General features: G+C 47.9%; 3 protein-coding genes across 11 annotated transcripts in view; 2 read left to right on the top strand and 1 right to left on the bottom strand.

The window, feature by feature from the left end:
- Positions 1-19: 19 nt before the first annotated feature.
- Positions 20-4,852, top strand: fam131aa (family with sequence similarity 131 member Aa). 2 transcript variants are annotated; one of them, XM_040170969.2, is made up of 5 exons: positions 20-296; positions 2,341-2,452; positions 2,535-2,711; positions 3,544-3,681; positions 3,810-4,852. In XM_040170969.2, the coding sequence occupies exons 2-5, from the start codon at positions 2,362-2,364 to the stop codon at positions 4,445-4,447; spliced, it is 1,044 nt and encodes a 347-aa protein (XP_040026903.2). In that variant the 5' UTR covers positions 20-296; positions 2,341-2,361; the 3' UTR covers positions 4,448-4,852. The 2 variants fall into 2 exon arrangements, with proteins under 2 accessions (XP_040026903.2, XP_040026902.2); XM_040170968.2 differs by lacking the exon at positions 20-296 and adding an exon at positions 313-2,100.
- A 4-nt stretch (positions 4,853-4,856) lies between these two features.
- Positions 4,857-26,148, bottom strand: part of clcn2a (chloride channel, voltage-sensitive 2a) — a 31,065-nt gene continuing 9,773 nt past the window's right edge. For 2 of the 8 annotated variants that reach the window (XM_040170966.2, XM_040170967.2), the window contains exons 2-25: positions 21,768-21,936; positions 18,263-18,394; positions 17,533-17,656; positions 17,085-17,218; positions 16,740-16,820; positions 15,721-15,744; positions 15,197-15,275; positions 14,771-14,896; positions 14,389-14,473; positions 13,991-14,092; positions 13,272-13,374; positions 12,249-12,407; positions 12,099-12,168; positions 11,854-11,964; positions 11,237-11,450; positions 10,953-11,086; positions 10,367-10,599; positions 9,991-10,102; positions 9,802-9,848; positions 8,830-8,889; positions 8,599-8,637; positions 8,404-8,508; positions 7,591-7,677; positions 4,857-7,477 (exon numbers count right to left, since the gene is read on the bottom strand). In XM_040170966.2, the coding sequence (XP_040026900.2) occupies positions 6,962-7,477; positions 7,591-7,677; positions 8,404-8,508; positions 8,599-8,637; positions 8,830-8,889; positions 9,802-9,848; positions 9,991-10,102; positions 10,367-10,599; positions 10,953-11,086; positions 11,237-11,450; positions 11,854-11,964; positions 12,099-12,168; positions 12,249-12,407; positions 13,272-13,374; positions 13,991-14,092; positions 14,389-14,473; positions 14,771-14,896; positions 15,197-15,275; positions 15,721-15,744; positions 16,740-16,820; positions 17,085-17,218; positions 17,533-17,656; positions 18,263-18,394; positions 21,768-21,932 (3,042 nt within the window). In that variant the 5' untranslated portion in view covers positions 21,933-21,936 and the 3' untranslated portion in view covers positions 4,857-6,961. Of the gene's footprint in view, positions 7,478-7,590; positions 7,678-8,403; positions 8,509-8,598; positions 8,638-8,829; positions 8,890-9,801; positions 9,849-9,990; positions 10,103-10,366; positions 10,600-10,952; positions 11,087-11,236; positions 11,451-11,853; positions 11,965-12,098; positions 12,169-12,248; positions 12,408-13,271; positions 13,375-13,990; positions 14,093-14,388; positions 14,474-14,770; positions 14,897-15,196; positions 15,276-15,720; positions 15,745-16,739; positions 16,821-17,084; positions 17,219-17,532; positions 17,662-18,262; positions 18,395-21,767; positions 21,937-26,148 lie in introns of all 8 variants that reach the window. The other 6 variants (XM_040170964.2, XM_040170960.2, XM_040170961.2 and 3 more) reach the window with 5 other exon arrangements.
- On the top strand, positions 22,259-24,225 carry LOC120815893 (zona pellucida sperm-binding protein 4). The gene is made up of 8 exons (XM_040170970.2): positions 22,259-22,596; positions 22,689-22,876; positions 23,012-23,109; positions 23,187-23,344; positions 23,425-23,617; positions 23,691-23,838; positions 23,928-24,003; positions 24,069-24,225. Exons 1-8 carry the CDS (start codon positions 22,320-22,322, stop codon positions 24,152-24,154), a joined length of 1,224 nt encoding a protein of 407 aa, XP_040026904.1. The 5' UTR covers positions 22,259-22,319; the 3' UTR covers positions 24,155-24,225.

Here is a 26,148-nt window from a genome sequence, read left to right as displayed (position 1 = left end):
CCGCGGTCGGGAGGGTGAAAGGGGGAGGAGGGGACGGGGGGGGGATGTGACATATCCGCGCGTCGATGACGCTCGCCGCCGGGAGACATTTGGACAGCCGATGTAACCCACATACCGCGCGACAAATGCTGCGCCTGTGCCGGAGAGCTGTTGCGGGAGTTTCGGGAGACGTGTTGCCGCCGACTGAGTGGCATTAATGATCCGCCGCGGGGGGGACGACGCGCGCGCTATCATCTGTTGATCGGATTGGAGACCTTTAGGCGCATTATCATGAGCCGCCGCGGTCCGGTTTACAGGTAGGTACCGATGGAGGAGGACGGGGAAGGGGGGATGGGGGGATGGGGGGATGGGAGGGGGTCGTTGGCGCGGTGTAGGTGCGTACAGACGGCCAGCGTCCCTTTGCGTCTCCGTGTTGTTGATCCGATGCGGGTGCGAAGCTATTGGTATGCAGGTGGAGGCTTCAGACGTTGCCAGGAAACTCGCTGCAGCATCCTGCGCCTCTCGTGCGTTATCCCCCCCCCCCCCCCCCCCGTGATTGTTCGCTGCGGGCCTGCGCCGATCAAAGGCGGGGTGACGTGCTCAGTAGTCACGGTGTCGCTTGTGTCGAGAGGAGAAAAAAAAAAGAGACACCATCATCATCATCATCAGCTCTGCATCTCCTTCCATTCAGGCCAGATGCAGGAAACTGGCTCGATCCCACTTGTTGGGCAAACCCTCCCCAATGGCTGTTGGACACGTCTTAGTCCACGATGCTGCTGTAAAAGGGAACACGGAGAGCCTGCGTCTGCGTCCGAGCGCCTCATGGAAACAGCATTTTTACTGATTACCATTGCAAACGCATGGCGCACACACACACGCACACACACACATGTTGTCAAGAGGAATGCCAGTTAGCAGCTGGCAATCAGCGGGTTGAAGTGAGAAGCAGCATCACACAATTAAGTGCTCCACAGAGGCTAAATCATGAGCAGGTGTTGCATTTTTTTTTTTTACAGGGCAAATATCTAAATGGATAATGTCTGGGGGACGGACGTATAATCCAATACAATCCACACTTCTAACCGATCAAAGGGATTTAAGATGCGCTGGAGTTGTGCAATGAGAGCTGCACGTTACGTTGATCAGTGTTGAGCACGGAAGACGTCTGCAGCGCTCTCTGGTTTGTTCTGCAGCTTCAAGCTTCTGCGATCGAATGTTGAATGTTTGACTTGTAAGCATTTGACCACCATCAGGAGCCTCCTCTTCCTCAGCTGCTTTGGACAGTCAGGTTTCCTGCTGCACCTGCCCTAAAAACAAGCACCTCCAGCCGAGTGAGCTGACCCACTGGGGGAAGGCTGCATGGAAATAGAACCAGGATGTGTCTTAAATAGAGTCTTTAAGTCAGTTACAGACACCTGAACTTACCTGTTGAACAAAGCGGGCCCCTCAGTGACTAATGCAAGATTGACTTCACGGAACTGAAAAAAGGCAGCACAGGGACCTCGTGTCTCCAACATCGCTGTTCAGATCCCAAGAATTCAAAATTTTTTGGTAAAAAAAGTAATGGATAAATGTCTTAAAATAGTTTGCTAAAATTAACTAAACGTGATGGATCAACACTTCAAATAGGTGGCGAAAGGTTTGAACTAATACGTTGGAAGTCAAATAATTGGCAACCTGACTGGCCTTCTAACAATTCGTTGCCATAGCAACAGCGCTCTTGTTGCAGGCTAAGCCGGGGGGAGAGGGGACTAACCTTTGACCCAGACCTACTGCCCGCCGTCATGTGGTATTGGAGGTGGAGTAATAGCGGTAGCAATATCACTTTAATAGGGATCAGCAGCTGGACGGTGGCGCTGGTCACACGCCACAAGTTTGCCCGGTCACATTGGAGACCGTCCCCATTACACTCAACCACCTCAACCCCAACCATTGTAACCGGCTTACTCTGGCTTTAGCATCTGTGCAGTAAATGTAGGGCAATGCTGTTGGCCTGTCTGCTAAACCATAAAGCCAAGCTGTGTGACTGCGTTCTGTGGGTTTGCCGCACTGTAACGCTGTCTGCACGCCGCGATGAGGCTACGATCGAGCAGTAGAGCAGAGAGGGACAGACAGGAAAAGGTAGGAAAAGTATTTTTTAAATTATTATTTCAAAAGCGATACAGATCTCCGTTACGGATGAAGTTTGTTGAATATTTGAATTAGGTTTCTCACATGGTAAATGTGGGCAGAGGAAACATTAACGGTGTTGCGGAATACCAAAACATCTGACCAGTGCAGAATGTGACCCCCCCCAAAAAATGTATTTGCTGCATCCGTGCGTTGGTACAAAACAAGTCGTTTTACTAAAATCTCTTGCAGGTGAAATTCGAGGAGAGTGAAATGATTCCAAAGTCAGGAAAATCTCCAGCAGACTCGAGGAAAAGTGTCGGCATCCATGAGTTTGCAGCACTTGCCAGATCCTCCTTAAATGGTATCATTTTTACTTCTTACACGTGTTCACTGCGATGAAATGTCCAGAGTTCAGGCCCTGAACTCTACCGCTCTGTGTGCAGGTATCTCTCAGGCCGTGAGGGACCATGTGACCAAGCCCACCTCCCTGGCTCAGGGCCGGGTCGCCCACCTCATTGAGTGGAAAGGTTGGCCCAAACCAGCCAACCCTCCGCCGGCCGCCGCCTTCAGCTCCTACTGCCACCTGACTGAGGGAGAGAAGGAGGCGCGCTTTGCTGCAGGTTTTCATTTCTGGGACCTTTAGCCAGCTTTCAGTTTGTGTGGGCAACGTGCATCCTTGGTGTAGCATCCCTCCCCTGGCAGGCCCCCGCCTCCTGTCGGGCTCCCGATCTCCTAGAAGTCCTCTATGTCAGGGGTCCGCTCCACCCGTGGTGCTGTCTCCCTGTGCGGGGGCTTATTGGACCTTCTCCCCGTTCAACAGGGCTGTAGTTCAGCTCTGACTCATCCTCCCGGCGTGGTTTGATCTAGCGAGAGGGAGGGAGGGGGCTCGGGGGGGTACATAGTGAAGGAAAACCATTTACATCAAAAAGTGTATTTATATGTTTTCTTCCCATTGTAATCAGTGTTTGTAGATGAATGAAACAGAGGAAACAGAGGAAACTGATGGAAAGCTGCATGAAAATAGAACCAGCATGTGTCTTAAATAGAGTCTTTAAGTCAATTACAGACACTTAATCTTACCTGCTGAACAAAGCTGGCCTTTCAGTGACTAATGTAACATTGACTTGGATGCTTGTTGCCCTTTTCATCAGGCGGGAAATACACTTCACAGAACTGTTTTTCAATGTCTAAATAAATCAATTCCTTTCAAATGTCCTTTTCTTTTCCCTTATGTTTTGACGGTTTTAATGTGAAACACCTTGAATTGCCTTGTTGTTGAAATGTCCTTGATTCCCATTTAAAGACAAATTAGAGGGTTTAAGGAAAGAGTAAAAAATTATTATTCTATTTTATTAGAAATATTTCCATCTGAATGTAAAGAAAACCACCCGTGGTCACACTCAACGGCTTCTTTATTTGAATGGTCACGCATATTTCTGCCTTTCCTGCCAGGAGTGGCCGAACAGTTTGCCATCGCTGAGGCCAAACTGCGTGCCTGGGCGTCCGTAGATGACGAGGACGAGGAGGACTCCAACGATGAGGACTCCCCCACTGACGGACCGACTCAGACTGCATGCAGCCGGAGCTCAGGTATCCACCGACCCCACCTGTTCCTCTTCATCGCCGCGTCTTCCCTGACAAACCGCCTCATCTCCCCGCGCCCTCTCCTGATCATCCACCCATCTCCAGGTGTTCTCACTTGTTGCCCATTCCCTCAGACGCCGTCCCGTCCAATCCTGTCGATGGAGCACGGTGCCAGCCCGATGTCGAAGGCCCGGAGGCGTCCCACCGCCCCTTGTGCTACAGCAGCAGCAGCAGCGGCATCAGCAGCAGCAGCAGCGGCATTGGCATCAGCAGCAGCGGCGGCAGCAGCAGCGGCATCAGTGGCAGCGGCAGCAGCAGTGGCAGCAGTGGCAGCGGCGGCGGCGCTCTGCCCAGTGGTAGGCCGGCGTCTCACAGTGACCCACATTCATCGCGGACCAATTCTCCAACATTACCCAGCGACTGCATGAGTCCCTTCTTAGAAAAGGAGGAGGAAGAGAAGCTGGACTGTCGCAGGGAGAAGCCGGCTCATCTGCGGGAGCGCCACGGTGACGTGTGCATCCACCACAAGCCGGAGTGGAGGCCTCGGCCCAGGAGCGGCAGGTTCGACTCCTGCTACTCCACCTCTCGCTCCGAGTCCCCCGGAGAGGAGGACGAGGAAGATGAGGACGAGGAGGGCAGCGTGTTTCACGAGTTTCGAGCGTGGCATTCCAGCCGGAGGAGCTTCTTCTCCGACCGGGCTTCCTCTGGAGTGGCGTCCTTTGATGAAGAGGAGAGGGATGAGGTAGAGGAGAAGAAGGATCATTCGGTGTGATGTGTTGTCCCATCTTTATGTCTCTTGGAGTCTGTGTTGATTTTGGATGTGACATAATCGGCGCAAACCTCTCTCCTCCTCTTCCTCTCCGCTTGTTCCGTCTCTCATCCGCCACGTTTATCACTGCTGTAATCCGTATAAAAGAGTATATTGGAGAGTTCAGCCAGAATGTAAAGCTGTTGTTCAAACTGAGTTTTGTACATTTTTGTGAAGAGTCACGTGGTGCATTGGTTTTCTATGGATATTTTGCTATTTCTTTTTTTTTTTTCTGGGTCTTTGTGTCATGTGGGTTGGGCAACGTTTGATACTGAATATGTGAATGTCCTGCTTGTCTATAAATATCATTTGTTTTTGAAAGAAGATATTGTCCCTATTTCCACACAAAATAAAGACGATGAAACACAACGTATCCTTTTAAAGCTGTTTTTCAAATTTAATCATTCACTCATGTACAAAAACAATTTCATGTTCTCTGAAAAATAACAATGGCTGTTGGATTTCAAATGCATAATTCTCCTATGTACACTAGCATGTACCTGGATCTGATGGCGTGTATTTTCATATGTACAAAGCATATACAGGCCAGTGCCATATAAAGGGAGATACTACAGACTTATTGCTTAACTATATACGCTGCAAATTAGCTTATACACTCTCTATATTTAACGCCTTATTTGTTATCTTATATGGCGAAAACTACTTCACTTTCTATGTGCAAACAAAAAGTCGAGGCGCTAATAAAACGTTGATCAAATGGTTAAACAGACAAAAATGAGCCAGAGTTGTTGTGCTGCAACGATATCACATAAGAAGAAATATGGCTCAAAAATGCAACGGCATGAAGCTGAAATACTTCCAACACACTTTGCTGCACACAGTAGTTCCATCTCTCAACATTTAGTTCGGAGGCCAGTTAGGATTAAATGTACTTTTCATAAAGATACGTGGTAGATATCTACAGGCCGTATCCAAAGGGCTGTATAAGTGTGTGTGTGTGTGCAGTCAATACAACACCCTGTATCTTACTTTCAATCTGAGACCAAGTGTCGTTGCTTTATCGTGCCAGAAAGGCATTAAACACGCATTAAAATTCACATAGCAGGAGATGGAGGGGCAGTTCAAGTGACCGAGGGTCTACATTTACCTTATTGATCAGCCCCTTTAAAGCCGCGCAAGGCTGCATGTGCGTTGAATCATAGTCATGGTAATTACAATGTGCTTCACCATCATTCGGAGTCCTTCCATGAGCTCGGTGGATCTTTGGAAGCTGCCTCTGAACAGCTGATCCCAGTGCACAGGGATCAGTGGCTGAGATCAACACCAGAAATATAAATGCTGGAGTCAGCTACTGCTGCTTTTAAACCACTTTTACTGCATTATTACCACAACTGTGTTGCATATCAGCAGGCACATAAATTAAATAAATAAATGAGTACTTCTCAATTTAGGCTCTCTGATGTATTAGTAATAGGTGGTGGTAGTAGTTTAAATTCATACCCTCGTGTGCTCATTAGAACAATTGTCTATTTTCTTCTGTGCTTTCTTTTATTGTTCCCGTCCATTCCTTCTGTGCGTCACTTTTATCCTTCAAATGTGATCAGTCATGTTCACAGGCATGAATAGAGTCTGGACCACATGAGAGCATGGAAAGTGTAAAAAATAATCTCTTGCCCACACACACACACACGTACGCACACACAGAGTTGACAATATTCCAGTTTTCTTATCGTCAACAAAATCACATAAAAATACCAAACTGTAGTTTGTAGTCAACAGTAGCTCCAAAAAAAAGTACCAAAACTGTGGCTGAAGAAATGCCTGAGTGATACAGCCGACAACGCCCGATTACTAACTTGATCTCACCTAAAGGTCCTCGTGAGTTCAAGCTTTTGATGAATGGAGACATTTTACAACATCTTTCACTAAGACGTAATAAAACATTCCCCCCAGAACCTGAACACAGACTTTGATATATAATATCGCTTCGCTTCTGACAGACGAGAGGCTCGTTGTTTTTTTTATATCGATTTACACGGCACCCCATTTGCACCCCCCCCCCCCCCACCCTTCAGCTGTCGTAAAGCGCCACCCCTCCCTGTGATTTTAATGGTCTGGCCCACTTTTGATCAAAGTGGCCTGAAATGAGTTTGACACCCCTGCTTTAAAGCATCTGGGGACCCATCCAGGTGTTTTCAGATAATGTGGCTAGTTTGACCTTTTCTCAGAACCACAAGTGCCTTGTTACACCTGTTGTTCAGGTCAGTTTTTGATCTTTTCATGGAACCTGTTGACAATAATTCGTGTCCGAATTCGAATGCTTTTGAATCGGGCATCATTCGCACAGTTGGAAACACAATGATGGATGTCACGTTTACTCCCGCTCGCTCGCTCGCTCAATCACGCCACAACAACTTTAGAAACACAGGTATCTACGCTGGACTCAGAGGTGAGAGTGACCTCTACAAATGTAAGAAACGTCAACATTCATGAGGCGGGTAAGGGACCCCCCACTGATCATTTTGAGTTATCCTCGGCGTGTGCAGGGACAGCTTCTCTCTCCGGTTCCGATTGGTCCTCGATCAGAGACGAAGTCCCCTGCTCTCGCTCGGTGCCGTCCTGCTCTGGATTGTGGGTGAGGGGGTCATAGTCCAAGGCCAGCTCCGATTCCTCAGTGTGGGAGGGGCTGCAGTCGAAAGTAAACTCTGATGGGTCCTCGGTGAAGGAAGGGCTCTCCTGGAGCACCAACTCCGACGACTGACTCGAGACGTCCCCGGGGCTGGTCTCGCACTGCAAGTTCGATTGGTCCGAGAAGTTGACGGGGATCTCTTTGTACGGGAGGTCGGCCTGGTCCTCCACGTCCGGGGGGTTGGGTTCCCGCGGCAACGACAGCCCTCTGTGGCGGATGCACAGCTTGTGCAGCTCGGTTACCTCGGAGACGTTCGCGTTGTTCCCATTGTCACGGAAACTGGCCAAAGGAGGGCGCACTTTCACTCCGGTCACCGTCACCGAGCCCTCGATGGCCTTACGCAGCTGGAGGCGCAGAGCCACAGGCGGCAGGAAGCAGAAAGAACGGAGGCGTGAGGGGTGTACACATCTTATCTTATTGTCAGAAGCTTTGACACTTAAGGAAATTGTATGCGCACCTCTTTCAGGGAGACCACCCCGACCAGACGTCCCATGCTGGTCACATAGGCGTGATCCAGACCCAGCAGAGAGAAGATGGTGTGGGTCTGTGTGGGAGGACGGATGGGTCATGAATACAGATTCGGAGAGGGGGAATTTATTATACCAGGGTATTTTTGCCCTTTGGAGACAGTCACTGATCAGATTAGTCACACAGCGTTGCGGTGAGGTGCGGCTTTGGACACCAACCAGTCACCTCTTGCCTGCAGCATCCACACGTTTGACAAAAGGTAGAATTTAGAAAAGAAAGTAGTTTGAAGTCAGTCAGTGTTCACCAGCTGCAACAATGACGTGATGAACACATCACAGTACTTTAAGTATATTTTTATATGAATCCTTTTGTATTATTTACTTTAGAATGCACAATATCTACACTTTGGTATTGCTACTTTTACTTGAATATTCAACCAATGCAGACATAATTTCCCCCCACGTCTGTCGGGTTGGGCCTTTATCACTCGGATCCATTAGTGTAGTGAAAGTACTACAGCAGTTAAGAATCACATTATAATTAAGTGTCATTATGTCTGTTGGCAGTGTTCACTGTTCACCTTATTCCAATAACAGAGGATGTTAAAGCCAGAGGTTCAACTCACAACCAGACTGCATTTTGAAAGCATTCTCAGTTCTCAAATTAGACCACTTAGCACAGAAGGGAAATGACAACGGCAAATATGTCTTGAAGGGCATTAAATGGTGAAGTATTAAAATCATTCGTGGAAAACAAGCTGCCAGAAAATGCCATTCAATTGGACAGGATGTGGATACAGTACCTTATGCAAAGACGTTTGTTCTACCAGCTGAAAGGGAGCGGGATCAATCTTGCAGTTCTTAAAATCCACCGGCTCGTCAAGCTGCTGCTCTTCCCACTCCGCTACCTGCAACGAGAAAGATGACGGGACGATAACACACCGAAACGCCGAACACACTCACATTTATTTTTGGTGTATTTTCTGTGCGGGTCTCACGTCTGATGGGGTCATTCCATCTTCCCCGTCGGGAGAGTCCTATAAGACAAGTGACTGTTTATAGACACACAAAGATCTGCAGACAATCAATAAGATTGTGTGTGTGTGTGTGCAAAGCCACTGCAATGCTTTGACTGGTACACCTTAAATATGTTGGTCGCGCACGCACTACGCCTGTGTCGCAAGGCAACGGTTACTAAGCAACAGTCTCTGGGCGGCAGAAAATCTTACCGCCATGGAGATCCTCACGCGTTTGGGCCCGGGCTCCGGAGGAGTCGGCCCTGCCGGACTCTTCCAGCCGGGGAGACAACATTAACAGGGTATCACAAAAACCACACAGCTTTGCCATTTTCAATCGGATCCCAGTCCCACGCCTACTGGGAGGAGTCCCAGTGGCTACAGTGTTTCTAAAAGGGTGTAATTACGACACCCCAGATGAAGGTGAGGGCAATTATATTACGTAATGACTTTGAGGATCCCTCATCTTTTCATCCATCTTACATGGTCTAACCCTTTTGTTCGAATGCCTCTAAATAAATGACATTCAGCCTATTTTGTGTTTTGTGCTAATTAGCAAATATCAGCATGCTAACACCCTTTAATAAGACAGTGAACATTATACTTGCTAAACATGAGCGTGTTAAAAGAGCATGCAGATGTTAGCCTTTAGGTCAAAGGGCTGCTGCGTCCTCAGATGTCCGTCCCAAATGTCACCACTTCATCATTTTTATCCCATTAGACATAACCGCACAATTACCACTCCTTGTTCATTGTGTTACCGTCAGATCAGAATGACCCGGTTGAAATTTGTGCCCAATTTGATTTGAAAGTTGCTGAATTCATGAAAAGTGAAGTCACGGTGAGCTTAACCACCGTTATTTAAAACGTGTGCAAAAACGCAAAAACATGTCCAATGCTCCAAAACGTTTGCCGGCCACTGACAGTGATTCACAGAAGCGTTAATAGCAAAACTCTGCAGCATGAGATCACAAAGGGAAACCCTACTGCCTGTGGGTGGACGATGCCCGTCAGCAGGAGGTCGAGGGTGGACGGCATGTGTGTGGACTCACAGACAGCCCACACACACACACACACACACACACACACACACACACACACACACACACACACACACACACACACACACACACACACACACACTCACGTACATCTATACAGTGCACCCACACATCTCCTGCTCACCTCCAGCAGGTCCCCGTCTTGTTGGGCACAGGACAGGCTCTGAGAGGCTCAAAGGGAAAACAAACAAAAATCTGTTTTCTTTTCCTTTGGATTTGAAATATCATTATTTGCATGGTTTTGTTCTCGGTGTCCAGTTAACACCTTTAGTTGTACATGCATTCCGTTTTTGCAGAGATGTAGAGTGCATACTATTTGGCGTCTCCACGTCGCTGATGGCGGACACGGTTTTCAAGGCAGACTTCAGAGGAAGTTGCGCGTTGGAAACCACCGGGCTGAAGGAGGAGGACTCCTCTGTGGAGATCTACATGGAGGAAATGTTAACAGAGGGAGCCAGACACCCCAGGGGGGGGAAAAAAGCGCAGAGAAGACCAATGCGAGCGCGTGCACACTGACAAACAGAACAGCACAGGTAAGAGGCACAGACGCCGCGAGTCCATCAAACTTACCAAAAACCCCTCTGTGCCTTTACCAGCTGCTACAGGCCTCACGCATGCTGTGCCTGATCCACCTTTACGCTACTTTTACAACCCCGCCCAGCCCCCGGCCGCCCCTGCACGCCTCACACCTGTTGGGCGCTCACCAGGAAGCGGACCGCTTGGCGAGCGTTGCTGGAGGAGTTGACGCGGGCGCAGGGCGAGCTGGGCGTGCTGTCGGTGGTCCGGCTGGCCGGCCGATCGCGGCCGCCGTTGTCCTGCGCCAGCTGCCGCAGGTACTCCAGCCTGCGCAGGCGGCTCAGCTGGAGGGAGAGCAGCGACTGCAGCTGCAGGCGCTCTATGGAGCCCAGGAGGATCATGGAGTCTGGCGAGGAGAGGTGGAGGAGATCAACGTGCCAATGCAGACCAGAACTCACAGAGGTAAAAGTGTAACGGGCAGCTTTTGTGGTGCTGTTGGAGATCAGTGGGGAGCGGCGGGATGAGGAAGATGAAATTCATTGGAGGAATGTACTGTACATTTAACGTTATAATCAAAAGTCAGTCAGTTATTATTAAAACGGGTACAGTTCATATCTCCAAATCATAATTCATCCCATCAGATGTATATATAAAAACATGTTTGTGTTTGTGAAGGTACTGAAATGCATCTACTGCGTCAGCACTAACACCGTAACAGGAGCAGCTGACATCTGACCACGCTGCTGTGATTCCACTCACCACGAGACTCAACCAGGGCCAGTGTTTTGAGCTGAGCTGTCACCAGCATCTCCTGCAGGTCCCGGTAGCAAGAGGTAAGGGTGATGTAGCGTACATCCCTGACCATGATGTCCTCCACGCGGATATTATACTTCCTGAGACGAGATGAAGGGACGTGGGGCGAGCAGGGAGACGTGGGTGCAAGAGAGGGGAGGGAAAGAGGTGAGACAGGGCAAAGGTTGAGGAACGACTCCCTCCTGAGCGTTTGCTCGGGACAGACAGGTGGGCGGTGGACAAAGACTCACTCGTGATGTCCCATGCCCAGTTCGGGCAGATACGGGAGTTTCTTGATGCGGATGATGGAGTCGTACAGCGACGGCTGGAGCGACTGAGCCACGGCGTTGGCCAGGATCACGGCGATCATCACGGGCAGAATGTGGGAGATCTGACCGGTCAGCTCGAACACGATGACTGCTGTGGACACCGTGTGGGTGACGGCTCCAGACAACGCCGCAGCACCTGTGTAGGAGGGCATGACTTTAAAACCACAGACGGGCAATAGGCCGGGATTTTGTGAGTGATCGGGCGCATTTTCAAAAAAAGTAAATAAAAACCAGGCTGTTTAATAAGCAATCAAATATCTGAGTGTTTATTAATCAGCCAGGAAGGTCCTGAAGGACAGCAAATCCACACTCAATATTTTCATTTTCAGCCTTTACAATTCATATCATTTAGCGCCACCCTGTCGCGCTCACCAGCGAGCCGCGACCGAGGAAACGATTTTCTATTTTACTTTGTTCCAAATTGCAGTGTTGAACTAAAAAGTGGAAATCAGATTAAAACCGGTCACATTTCATCAGCCTCAAATCGCGCAGACAAGTGAAAAGGACCCCGGGACAAATAAGGCACACGATGAACTCACCGACTACAGCGTAACCGCCGGGCACTATGGGATACACGCTGCCGTCGGCGTGTATGCCGTCAGGGAACATAGTGGCCATGATCTCTCCAACCAGCCTGCCGAATGCCGCGCCTGTCCGCCACACACACACACACACACACACACACACACACACACACACACACACACACACACAGCGGGGCGTCATTAAAGGGCTTCCCCGCTCCTCGTTGCAGGAAAAAGGACGGTAAGTAAATCGTATTCACCGATGAGAAAAACGGGCATGAAGGCCCCGCACGGGACGGGCATGGTGGTGGCCACGGCGGACATCCAGAACTGGGGCAGAGAAACGAGTTTCACGGAACGTCGCCCAATCGGACTCGGTTTTTTCCCGGACGCACGTCGGGGGCCCCTACCTTCATGACGATGAAGAGGACGAGCGTGATGAAGACGTTGACCTGCGGGTGTTTCCAGGCGTGGTGGTGGTGGCTGACGTAGTCAAACTCCTCGGCCACGCCGTGGCGGCACCACGTGCGGTTGTCGAACAGCGCCACCAGAGACTCGTGCTGCGTCAGCTGGCGGGCGCACGCGAGAGAGGAGGGGTCACCAGGGCTTTAGCTGGCAGACCTGCGTGAAAGGCCTCAAAGCTCGGCAGCAACGGCCGCGCGGAGACGGACGTTTAAAGGAAAACCCCCGTAGCCCCCAAGAAAAGCTGCGTTTGATGCTGCTGGTTGACATAGTTTTATTGTACATTTTGTGTTCAATCACTTCAGTATTACGACGCCGAGCGAATTATCCTGATGAAATAGTGATTTTCTTTTCAATGGCTTTTGAGTCTCTGCACTGCAAAACACCTGAATTTCCCCCACGGGGGGGATTGGATCAATAAAGGAATATCAATACTGTAAGTTGCTAGATTGGACAGTTTTAGGTTGATAACATTCTATGTCACATCTGTTAATGCCAGTTTCGCAACTTGCTTTATTCTGTTTTGAGCCTGTTTTTAGTAATGAATGAGCCCCACTGCCTGCACATCTTCACAGGACACATACAGGCTTTTCTCTGGTAGGTGTTTGTTTTTCTGGTTTTGTCTGAAAGGCCTCAAAATGATTTCTTAATCGCTTGTTATAAAGGACTCAGGTTCACGGGTAACAGCCGCACAAAACGTGGCAGTACAATGTGTGTGCATCCGCGGGGCTTTTCCCTTAGTTGCTTTGTACAGATACTGCAGTGTCACCTCTTGCAAGTCATTGAGAAGCATGAGTAGAAAACACAAAACACAAACTGATGCTTAGACTTGAACAACAGGTTTTCTATTGGTTGAGTGTTTACAAGATGAAGACAAAAAAAGGTTCTGTCTGTATAGTGAATACGTGCAGCATAAAATAACACCCAACCAACCACTCCAACTCTCCCCGTGTTGGAAAGGATTTTCTCACCTGTCCGGCCATGAACTGGCCAAAGCCCGGCGGGAAGGTGAGAGTGGAGATCAGCAGGGTGACGAGTGCTGGGTACACCAGACGCCTGACAGGGAGAGACGGACTGCGGGGTCATTGATGGGTGTGCTTCTCACAGTGAATGTGCACGCTGTATCTCCGGGGGGGCGGAGGGACCATAAATGTCTCCCTGCGATGTGTGAAAGTGAAACGGACCCTTTCCAAACAAGGACTTTACCTACATCTCCCCACAGGATGTCCCCTTTGAGACACAAGACAAAAGCGTCTGTTTAACACATGTTTAGTGGCACATCAGCTGGGTTTGTACCTTTTGAGGTTCAGCTGGTTTAAATGTGACTTTTCAAAATGCCAAAGAAACATGAATACTTTCTTTCACAGGGTCGGATAAGAAGATCGATACCGCTGAGATATAGATTACTTAGGTCCAACATTTATAAAGTACCTCTAAAGCTCACTAATGATCACATTACATCTCGTTTGGTTGTAACAATGACAAAGTTAAGCCGGACCAACGGTATATTTCCAACTGGTCTATGCTAAGCTAAGCTACGCTAAGCTAGCCGTCTGCTGGCTGTACCTTCACTGCACAGACACCACAGAGTCTCCAGCCTCTCATCTGACTCACCATAAGTGCATTTTCCTAAAATGTCAAACCCCAGAAGTGTAAAATGTCACATGTGTCATCACGAAGAGATACTCACTTCCTCAGCAAGAACTTGTTAATAGTCTTCTGTTTCCTCATGCACTCTACAATCAGCCGGTTCAGGTAGACAAACAGAGCGCCGCCAAAACCACAGGCAATCCTGCAGACAGACAAATCACTGTATTGTGCCCGGTAAAGTCCCGTTCCTGGGGCTCCTTGATGGGAAGCCAATGTTCATATCCTGCTTTTCTGCAGTTAAACATATTTCCATCAAACAAATCAAATGTGACACGCGACAATATGGAAACAGTCTCTCCTTTGAATCCGCAGAGCAAAAAGTTAATTTCATGCCTTGTTCGTTGAATGCAAATCAACCTTCAGGCTGGACTGTGAGTGTGACCGGCACGAGCTCCGGGATCAGTGTGATGTGGCGTCGGTCCGGGGAAACATGCTCACCCGAGGATGGCGAACGCCGGCAGCTCCTGAAGGTCAAACGGGAAGTCCAGGCGGAAACGGGTCTTAAAGAGAGCAGTGATGGTCTCTGGGGAGAAAGAGGACTGTTGTCTCTGTGTAGACGCCACAGCACACACATGCTGCACACACCTGGAGCGCCTCACCAAATGTCTGTGATGACATCCTGTATCGTTCTGTGATGCACAATGCGAAACACGAGGGGCTTTGGAAGTCAGGAATAACCTTTGACTAATAATACGTAAGGATTCTAAAGGGTCTCAAACCTAATGACATCTTATTTACTCTTAATTGGAAAAAACAAAAAAACAACCACGTATACAAAGCAACATTTCTTATTAAAAATGTGGAATTTTGCCTCCCAAACCTTCCTCCTGGTTCCACACCGCCAGCACTCTGAAGATGAAGGCACTGAAGGTGGCGGCAAAGAAGCCCCTCCAGTAGTTCCTCACGGCGAAAAACGTGGAAGTGACCTCAATGCTGAACAGCACCCCTGCACACCGCGAACAAGAAACACACAAGAGATCTTGCTCGGGAAATGGTTGAAACAGTGATTATGATTCCCATAAATCCTCAGCTCCACATGCAGAGGAACATCTAAGGATGTCAGCCACAGGGAACCCTCAAACTGACATTTTCCACGTCACTTTGGCCAATTGTCGCTGAGATACGTCAGACAGACAGAAATTGGCAACCGCTCTCCTCCCACCGGGGTAAGTGCGTAATTAGCCCCTGTAATTATCTACCATAATGAGATATCATTCAATCACAGGCTGCAGCCGTGTTGTCTCACCTCCAATCGGGGCGGCGAAGCAGCAGCCAACGCCCACGGCACAGGCCGCCGACAGCATCTCTGTGTTCCTCAGCTCGTTCTGTCCAACACAGGTCAGATGTACACACAGGTAGACGGATACACACACATACATTCCAGCAAATACATGCACACACACACACACACACAGGTGAAAATGCCACAAACACGCAATACACAACAAATTCACAGTTTTGCTTCGAAGCTGCTGCGGTATATTTCTTTGCACATTCAATGACGTCGTATATATAGGAGTGTTGGGACGCGGGAGGCCATGATTGAAAAACCCCAGGCTTGAGTGATGAAATCATGGGAATGGCACGTGTGCGTGGAAGCGAAGGCGGCGCAGATCGATGCCTCGCGGCGACAAGTTCGCCGAACAGAATCAAACGGCGCAGACAAATGGAAAAGCATCAATCTCTCCCTGCTTCTCAAATGGCCAGCGTGGGTTATCGATGCTGATGGGATGGGCAATAAAGAAACGATCTGTCGCGTGCATTTCGTACCTTGCTTCCCTCAAAGGGCTCTTCCTTTAGGGGTGAAAGTCGGGTGGGGGGGGCAGAGAGACAGAAATATGTGTGAGTGCAACACGTGCGTGTGTTTGAGATTACCTTTCATTTCTGCTCCTTGACGACAGCCAACTCATTATCCAAAGCACGCAAAATCTAAACCAGCAGCGAGTGAGCTTCAGCAAACACCGGCCTGACTCGGCAGTGAACTGAATTAACATTTTCCCAGAGCGATTATGTTTAACGGCTGCACAGTCGAGAGCCGGGACTATTCCAGTCGTTTCTAACTGTGCTGACATGAGGTTCTCCTCCTCCTCATCACTGAAGTCTATCTTCCTCCGTACTGATGCCGATGGCGCCGCTGCCCACTGGCCACCGCAGAAATGGGCCGAAGCCGAGCGCGAGGTCTCACATAAGTGGAGGTGGGAGTGAGTCCTGAGGAACGGCAGAGAGTCAAGTAAAACACCCACACTGGGAAGAACAACCGTGATTGTGTGTGTGTGTGTGTGTGTGTGTGTGTGTGTGTGTGTGTGTGTGTGTGTTTTCTTGCAGCTTCACACTTTGGAGGACCAGAGGAGAAGACACAGGATCCTCCCATGTGGGGGGGATGTGACCCATTCCCATACTTAGGCCTCTGCTTTACAATTTGTGGGAGGATTAAAGCTTAAAATCAACCGCGCAATGCTTCAAATGAGTGAAAAAAATAAGTATAATGATGAGTGTAACTGGTTTAACACAAAGGGATTTCTCCTTTAGGCGAAAACATGAAAGTGAAGTTCTTGTCTCACTCGGATTGGTGAATTTGTTGTTGCCTGTGTGTCACTGACTTTGAACATGGTGAACATTTCTAAACATTTGAGTGCAGAGAGACCCTCCAACATGTAAATGTCCTTTAAGGCTTCTCAACGATTCAATCTCCGAAAGATGACGCGATTCAAATGAGTGGCTATAAATGTTTCAGGTGGTGAGATGAACTGTGAAGGTCATTGAAGGGCCCAGAACTTCTTCTTCCTCACCATGTAAATCCCACCGAAAAGAGGAGCCATGAATTTGCTGAGGAGAGCCGCGCACAGGCTGGCCACGTGGACGAAGGGGCCCTGAGGGAGAGATGGAACTGAAAGCACGTTCTAGTCGCGTCGCCCACAATCAATTCAAAACAACTTCATAACCTCCCAAAAGGGCAAACGCCTGTTTTAATAGCAGCAAATAACATTTTTATTTTCCCGGGAGCAACGTGGATGACACTAAAATAAGCAAGACCATTAAGTCCTTAAGAAAAATGCCATGCAGTCCGTCAGTGGTAATTTTAAAAAGCCAGGAGACTTGTGATGGAGAGATGAAGGGAAAAAGAAACCCTCTACCTCCTTTCCCAGAGGCATCCCGCTGCCCAGAGCGCAGGTCAGACCGATGACTTTGGCCACGAACGTCTTAAACGTCAGGTACTCCTTCAGGACCACCCCTCTCAGTATGGTCTTCATCTCAGGAATGCCCGAACCTGGGAGATTAAAAATTAAAAAAAAGGAGGTGGGATGATGGAGAGGAGAGAAAAGATGAGTTGAAAGGAAGCAATTACAGAGAAAAGGGGATGAGGGGAAGAAGGGAAGAGCCGATTGATCGTCATACGGTTTTCTGTATGCACATTTCATCACGTCTATACTAAGTGGATTTGCTGCAGAAGTGACCACTAATACACGGACAGCCAATGGTATTATTCAAAGTGAAATATGACTACGAATTAGGGCCATGAAGACTTGAGCATGAATGGTTGAAATCTATGCGTAAGTGTGTGTGTGTGTGTGTGTGTCTTACCCACAGCCTGAGGCGCCAGTATCTGTGTGAATCCTGCTGAGAAAGTGATGAGCACCACGGGGTACGTGACCCAAGCGATGTACTGCAGAAGCATGTTACTGTCCAGTCCCCCATACATCCACTTCTGTGCTGCACACACACAGACGCACAGACACACAAAGAAGTTCATCTCAGTATAATGCGGCAGCATCTTGTCGGCCGTGTAATATTTCGTATCCGTACCTGGTTCCTCTGCTCCTCATTACTGCCCTTTTTGACCTCCCTTCTCTCGCTTATTCATGCGTTATTCTGCACACAAAGCCGCTCTGCAGCCGCTTCGTCCTCATTGGGGATTTAGCTCTGATTCCATTTCATTTACCATTCCATGAAACTTGTAATAGGAAGCAGTCCTAGCATCGCTTTCGCCCTCCATAATGACGGCATTCACCACAACTACTGTTACTAATGTAACAGGGGCTTTGGAAAACGCTGGACATTAAATTGAGGGATTTACACTCAGTAGTGAATGTCGAGCGTTGCACTACACGGTACTCGGAGGATTTTCTTTTGTTGTTATTATTGATGCATGAGTAAAAATTGTATTTCTTGATCCTTTAAATATTAATGAAAGACGGAAGCTCTACGGTGATATTGAATATTTACCCTCTACGGCTGTTTGCCATAAAGCAAAGCGCCTCACTACTTGTGAACGCAACCCCATCACCCAGCATCCGCCCTCCCCGCGCCTCACCTTCCTGGCAGAAGGCGATGGCGTAGTCCATGACCCAGCTGACCAGAGCCATGAGCAGGCCCAGCAGAATGAGGAAGATCCAGTCCTCCCCCACCCGCGAGATGAGGAACTTCTGGCAGCGGGAGGCACACACTGAGGGCACATAGATGCAGAGGAAAGGCAGAGATAAGATCTCTGGAATGAAGCTAGAAGGTGTGAAAAGAGAGGGAAATATGTCTGAGATTGAAAGGAACCAGCTGTGTCAGAAGGGAAGGAAAACGAAGGAGAAATGATTATGTGGTGAAGGAGGAGGAGAACGGGGTGAATGAAGAATTTAGACACTTTAATGAAAAACAAATGAATATGATACAGATTATAGGTATTTCAAAAGAAGTACACAAAAGTTAATGATACAAGTGCAAGGATGAATTAAGGAATGTAACAAATTCGATACTCTTTTCCTTAAAAATCTACAGTTATTCTAATGCTTCATGAAAATAAAGCAGAGCGCGTTAGATTTTAAGTATATTTGCAATTGCCACGTATTTAATTCAGCAGATTAGACAAAAGTATGTGTGGTTAAGTTTATCCATGTTATGTTAATTTAAAACATGTGCTATATTAACTATATCAGGCTGTATTTCACACAAACCTGCATCCTTTGTACTCAAAGATTAAATCTTTTTAGCCCCATTTTAATGAAATAATATACGTCTGTGGAAAAAGTAATTCCCAACAACCAGTATAAAAACAATAACGGATAATAATCCGTTAATTAATAACCTAATTATTTTCATGTCCATTACCAGATTAGCTCCTCTAGCCTGGAGGATAATTAATCAAACAAATAAAACATGCATATCAGTGAGTAAAGGACTCCATTTCCCATGACAAATGAATAATGCTGTATTATCAAATTAAATCGTGTACAGAGGTATTATATAGTGAATGTGTCAAGAATCACCGTTGATTTATCTTTATCGGACTCAAATAAAAAAAAGGAATACAGACAAAACAAAGCAGGTCAGGTTTTATAAATTCTGCCATTACAATAATCTATAACTCTGAGCTAGGTCAGCTAAAAGAGGCATCGCTGGACTCATTTCCTCCACTTTGTCTGCAGACACTGCCAACGCCTGGAATTCACTTCATCCAGAGCCTCCTCGGATGTGTCCGTCCCAAGAGATGTCAAATGTGCTATTAACACCATTTCACCAGATCCATATTTCATAGTCGAGATACATCCAGTTGTTTTTATTAGTTTACTCTCCCGTTTGAACTTGTATAGTGGCCATCGAGGAAAAGGGTCCCATCTTAGGAGAGACAAAAAAGAAACAAGATAAAATAACCCACACACACTTACTAATAATAGTTCCAAACGCTGATCATTTCATGTTTCTATTTGTGCGCTTTATAAGATTTGAGACATTGCTGCTTAATAAACACTAATCTAAACAAAAGAGAAATGCAGCGGTCATTCTGGTGCAGGATTCAGGTCACGCAGATGCTGCGTCTCCTGCAGGAGGTGAACCAGTCGAGCCACATGCCGGACGGTAAGTGGTCAAAACAGGACGCACACATACAAACGCAATCATGTGCAGACAAACTCATCACACAATGGAAGTGAAAAAACACAAAACTGTTGCTCAGCGGATCCATCATTTTTACCACGGTTCATTGGACAAAGCTGGGACAATTCCTCAGTCGAATAGCTTCTTTCTTTATTCCTGTGTCTCTCCATCACACACAACAAACACACACACACACACACACACACACACACACCTCTGGCACCTGCAAAGCCGCGTATTTCGTGCGCCTCTTGGCTCTTGCTCACATCCGCCCGCTGGAGATCACAGATGTCTCCTCCAGCACTGGAAGCCAGATATTTTTCTCCCTACCTCTGCTGCTCCTGCATTCCGTCACCTGAAGTCAACTGGCTGTAATCAGGGACAATTCTTTAAAAAAAATGCAGGAGATGCTCCACCTTTTAACAGTATGTTCAAAAAGGTGCAAGACCACTGAATGCATAAGGTGACGTAACACACAACGCCTGGAGTAGAGCGCCTGCTCTAAAATCTCTGAAATATTCCCTCTGTGAGTCAGAATTAAAATAAAAAATAAAAAAAAAGGCAGCACATGTCTCCATCACGAACAGGACGCAGAGCCCTTGGCTGCGTGTGTAGGCCGCCTTGTTCAAAAGCTGCAGCTGCTGATCTGAACCGAGCCACACACGCTCTTAGTCCATCATGCACAGAGGACCTGTTCCCACACAAATACAAAAAAAACAGCAATACTCCCACTTCCAAATGGGACGGTTCTCTCCGTGCACATTACTTAACAAGGTAGGTACTCGTCCACCTAGAGGCAAGTCTAGAAATACAAAAACACAGCTTGATCTACGAGCGCACACACACACACAGACACACAAGCACACGGAGACTGATTGTTTTTAAAGGGCTTCCATTACGGCGCCGGGAGCCATGCTGGGCTGCTGAAGTGTCGCTTTCACCTACGGCGCAACGCATGGAGCTTCCATCAGATCACTAGACACGAGGGCAAAGAGACGGAAAAACGGTTCCTGGAAAACAGCCACGCTGGCCGACTTGTGCAAGCGTGTGAGAACAGACCTTCAGACTTCTGCATGTTTACTGAGTGTCTGTGGTTTAAAATGAGTTTCTATAAATGTGTCTATTTCATATGACTTCTTCTAATCATTTGAACCCCTAAAACGCCAAACGCATTTTAGTTTGCTAAGAAATCCAGCACATTTCAAAACTAGCACCAGTATGATTTAGTAATATTGCTTTAATGACATTTCAGCTCCACACACACACTTTTTGTCCTCGTTACTGTGGTTAATATTTCTCATGTGAACCATTTCAACACCCCAAAGTAGTACTATGGTTTCAATTTGGGTGAACTGACCCTTAAAGACACCCACTGCTGCTCGCATGACTTGCAAGAAAAAAAAAAATCTGCTTTCAGCAATTTGCTGTGAAGGTTAAATGACGTACACGAGACACTCAGTCAGGATCCGTCACTCCTTTATTGTGAAACACAGCAGCCTGAAGAGGAGCTCTCTTCTGGTGCCACTCCCTTATCTGCAGTCATCTGGGAAGACCAGATATAAAATAATCTGACAGTTCAGATCAGAGCTTTGTTCACGCAAACAAAATGACACACACGCACGCACGCACGCACACGCGCAGCCAGCAGAGGGGGCTGTCTTTGTCTGACGTCGTCGTTGGCTGGAGGTCATTGCTCAGAAGGGCCGTGTTTAATCATGTTCACATCCTCCCCTGCTCCCGTGTGTCAGGGAGCCGCTGTGATTTAACAATTCCATGTTTTCACACAACTTTCACACGTGCTGCGTTGACACAATGCCCCCCCCACACACACACACACACACACACACACACACTTTCTGTGCATTGATCACTGCATCTGACCTTCACAACACCAGCATTGCACAACCAAGCACACTTTGTCCCTGCAATCAAACTCTTGCGTGATCCCCACTTACGATGGCACTTTGCACAGGGGTCCTTCTCGTACTCCAGCAGATCTGCAGCACGACTGCGAACACTGGTGTTCCTCCGCAGTCCTGCGCCGTCCCGCACGCCGCCGTCCCGTAGGCGGGCCGCTTCCTCCTTGGCATACACACCCAGCTCCTGGGTGTACCGCCCATACATCTGTGTGCACGAAAAGGCAGAAAGAGAGGCATCTTTTTATACCAGTTGGTGCATGTGGGAGGCAGTGAAAGAAATACGGTGTCATCCTGTTTAAAAACACACAGTGGTTCAAATTCAGAGCTCAAAGCCTGAACCTCACCCCCCCCAAAAGAATTCACTCAGTTTTGACTCTGGCAGTAGTTTAATGACTTCTTCTCCGACAATGAGCTCCGCCTGTCAGCTCCCACCCGATTAACTCTGCAGGGCTGCCACACAATTGATTCCTAACGATGGGAGGCGGAGCCGTCGGCGAGCAGCGCTCCATCAGTCAGGTATAAAGTCTGAGCCAGAGCCACAGGTGATGTTATGCAGCTTCGGTGCCGTGTATAGTCACTGATACCAAAATGGAGTTTTTCAAGTGCCTGTTTGCCGTTGTAGTAGTTGCCACTCTGGCCTGTGATGTTTCTGCTCAGCATTACTGGTCGCTGCCTCTGCCGAATCAGAAAGCTCCTCTTCTGCCTCAGCCCCAGCTGGAGGTGCCTCCACCTGAAGCTCCCTTTGACGAGTGCCAGGTGGCGCAGGAAGACAAGATCCAGTGTGGGCCTGCAGACGTCACCGCTGAGCACTGCGAGAACATCAACTGCTGCTTCGACGGTCACCAGTGCTTCTACGGGAAAGCAGGTAAGCTGCACGGTGCCTCTCAAGCGAAGGCTGCGCGGTCCAGTGGCTGAAAGTTGAGCCTCAACTGAAATCTGTATGTTCCCCTCATCCAGTGACTGTGCAGTGTACCAGGGATGGCCAGTTTGTGGTGGTTGTAGCTCGAGATGCGACCTTGCCCAGCATAGATGTGGAGTCAGTCAGCCTGCTGGAGACGGACGACCCTGCATGCGCACCTGTGGATGTCACTTCAGCTTTTGCCATCTTCCAGTTCTCTGCGACTTCATGTGGCACCACGTTCAAGGTGCAGCGCTTTCACTTGCCTTGTGATAAGTTAATGACGCCAACTGGGAAATCATCAGCGTGAAAATTTGTCCTGGGGCGAGATGTCTGAGATCCGGTCTACAACGTGATGTGTTTAACAATTTGTTTGGTGCAGGAGGAAGAGGGTCATGTCGTGTACGAGAACCACATGTCTTCCTCGTATGAAGTGGGGGTCGGACCCAGAGGCTCGATCACCAGGGACAGCCATTTTGAGTGAGTCGGTAATGCACCGGTATAGTTCGCTTCGCCGGCTGTTCCTAAAACGTAAAAGTCTTGTTTTCTCCCAACAGGTTACTGTTTCAGTGTAGGTATTCTGACACCTCAGTGGAGGCTCTCGTCATGGAGGTCGACGTGGTTCCTCCACCAATGTCTGTCGCCGCTGCTGGAATCCTCCGAGTGGAGCTCAGGCTTGGAAGTGGACAGTGTCAAACTAAGGGATGTGTTGAGGGTGAGCAGCAAAACCGCCTAAAGACGATGCTGGATACTGCTAAGGCGTTTGACGGCCTAAAACGTGTGTCTTAATTTCAGAAAATGCAGCGTACAGCACCTTCTACAACCAAGCAGACTACCCAGTCACCAAAATCCTGAGGGAACCGGTCTACGTCGAGGTGTCCCTCCTGGAGCGCTCTGACCCAAACCTGGTCCTGAACCTGGAGCACTGCTGGGCGACCTCCAACCCCAATCCTCAGAGCATTCCACAGTGGGATCTTCTCATTGATGGGTAGATATATACATGACCATGTTCATCTGTGAAATGGTTGTCTAATTCAGTATTTAACAGGAGTTCATGTTAGGTGTCCCTACCATGATGACCGTTACCTGACCACCCTGGTGCCCATCGATGGCTCCTCTGGCCTCCTTTACCCGACGCACCACAAGCGCTTTATCATCAAAATGTTCACATTTGTGGATCAAAGTGACTTTTCGCCCCAGAAAGACACGGTACGGTTTATTGCCTGAAGCCAGCAGTCTCTTAAATTAAATCTAATTAGTTCCATCGGAAAGAAATTTAAACTTTGAACGTCTCCCAGGTGTTCATCCATTGTTCCACGGAGGTGTGTTATCCGAGCAGCACTCAATCCTGTGAACAGACATGCCATCGTCAACGTGAGTAACGTTCGGTCATAATTGTCCATGAACTTGTTACAGAAACTGATTCACTACTTTTGCAGGAAGAGCTGTGGCTCCAGCGAGAAGGATTTCTGCGAGTCGGAGGTCTCTGGTCTCCAGTGGGCAGGTGATCCTGACTGACCAGTGACTATCGGCTCTAAATGCAAAATGAAGACTTGATTCTACTGGCTGTGACTTAATAAAAGCTCATCCTTAAAATTTGGTCTTGGAGTTACTAATGAGTCTGTCTCAATACTGCCTTAATGCGGAGTTAGTTTTTGTGCAGCGGCGATGCAGACGAGCATGCAATGCAACCCCTCTGCTTTCTGCTGAGCATGCAAACGGTTGCATTAATGGAGAACTGGAAGTCTAAATATAACATGTGTAAAGAAATACTGAACTAAAAACGCAGGGTAAGTTCTGGTTGTTCACAGCATGATTCAAATTTCCAAGCAGAAGGCATGTTTGACCTGTAAACTGTTGCAGTGCTGAAGGTGAATACATGGAGTTTACTCAGGAGTAATCCTTTATGTATTACGTGATACTAGACTTTCATTCTACAGCTGTTTGGGGTCTAGGTCGCGACTACAGTAAGATTTCCGGCTATAGCTGAGCGCTGGCTTTAAATTGTTGGTCCTAAAACCTTTGGTTACGCAACTCTTGCATGGGATTGTAGTACCCTGGCAATAGTTATGTAGATGTGTGGCTGCATACCTTTTACAGTGGAAGCCTGTAAATTAACAGAGGCCCCAGAATTGACCTGTAGGAAACGCTCTGAAATTGGTCAAATTTAACATTTTTCTCAGCAATTCGGTTTCTAACCAGTTTAGTGTTGCCAGACTTCCACTCAGACCTTTAGTCTGTCCAGTATTCATGTTCGATGCAGCGCTGAGACCTAGTAACGCTAAAGGCTGCGTTTAACTTTAAAAAACTTATGCCAACTGTTATTTGATCTGCGCTTTTCAGTCAGTTTTGTCTCAAATGGTATGATGGGTCACAATTTTAAATGTCCACAAGGCAATAAATTTCCAATTTCCATTTTTGTCCAGTGGTACGCCAAAGGAGAATGGAGTGACTTTCCTTAGCATTAGAGAATTACAACTTATGGCGCTCATTTCACTCTAAAACTTTTTGAAGACTAGTTCTGCTGCTATGAACACTCCCCGGCGACTTTTAGGTAAACCTTGCTAGTAAAAGGACCGCCTTCAGAACTGCCTCAATTCTTAATGGCATACTTTCAACAAGGTGTTCATATTGACGACATCACGTAGTTGCTGCAGATTTGTCGTTCCTCTGGTGCTCTATTGGATTGAGATGTTGGGACTGTGGAGGCCACTGGAGTTCAGTGAACTCATTGTATGTTCAGGTTTGACGTGAGCTTTGTGACACGGTGCATTTTCCTGCTGGAAGTAATGATCAGAAAATGGTACACTGTGGTCATAAAGTGAAGGACATGCTCAGCAACACTACTCTGGTAGGCTGCAGCATTTAAACCAGGCTCAACTGGTCCCAAGGGGCCCAAAGCGTGCTAAGAAAATATCCCCCACACCACCACCAGCCTGAACAGGTACAAGGCGGGATGGATCTACGCTTTCATGTTCACACCAAATTGTGACTCGACAATCAGTTCAGAGTTGAAATCGTTTTTCCAATCTTCTGTTGTCCCCTTGTGGTTCGCCTGTGCGACCTGTAGTCTCCGTTTGCGGTTCTCAGCTGACCGGAGTAGCACCCGGTGTGGTCTTCTGCTGCTGCAGCCTTCAAGGTTCCACGTTCAGAGATTGTATTCTGCATTCCTTTTTTCGTAACGAGGGGTTATTTGAGTTACTGTGTCACTTGTGTGGAGGGTGCTGCTGCCTCTTGGCCAGGTCATCATTGTAAATGACAATTGGTTCTCAATTGATTCTACCTGGTCGAATAAAGGTCAAATAAAATGACTAGTGCCTTTCTATTATTGAACCAGTCTGCCCGTTCTCCTCTCACATCAACAAGGCATTTTCCGTCCACATAACTGCCGCTCACTAGATATTTTTTCTTTCGGACCATCCTCTAAACCCCAGACATGGTTGTGGGTGAAAATCCCAGTTGATCAGCAGTTTGTGACGTACTTGGACCAGCCCGTCTGCCACCAACAACCATCAAAGT

This window comes from Gasterosteus aculeatus, chromosome 3 (genome assembly GCF_964276395.1).
Source record: "Gasterosteus aculeatus chromosome 3, fGasAcu3.hap1.1, whole genome shotgun sequence".
NCBI classification, from domain to species: Eukaryota; Metazoa; Chordata; class Actinopteri; order Perciformes; family Gasterosteidae; genus Gasterosteus; species Gasterosteus aculeatus.
This window is presented reverse-complemented; position numbering and strand designations above follow the sequence as displayed.

Bases quoted from the DNA above. Each gene is read 5' to 3' on its own strand.
- fam131aa (XM_040170968.2), top strand. From the start codon at position 2,053: ATGAGGCTACGATCGAGCAGTAGAGCAGAGAGGGACAGACAGGAAAAG. The intron at 2,453-2,534 runs GTATCATTTTTA...CTCTGTGTGCAG, and splicing joins TGCCAGATCCTCCTTAAATG to GTATCTCTCAGGCCGTGAGG. The intron at 3,682-3,809 runs GTATCCACCGAC...CCATTCCCTCAG, and splicing joins TGCATGCAGCCGGAGCTCAG to ACGCCGTCCCGTCCAATCCT.
- LOC120815893 (XM_040170970.2), top strand. From the start codon at position 22,320: ATGGAGTTTTTCAAGTGCCTGTTTGCCGTTGTAGTAGTTGCCACTCTG. The intron at 23,345-23,424 runs GTGAGCAGCAAA...TCTTAATTTCAG, and splicing joins AACTAAGGGATGTGTTGAGG to AAAATGCAGCGTACAGCACC. The intron at 23,839-23,927 runs GTACGGTTTATT...AACGTCTCCCAG, and splicing joins TTTCGCCCCAGAAAGACACG to GTGTTCATCCATTGTTCCAC.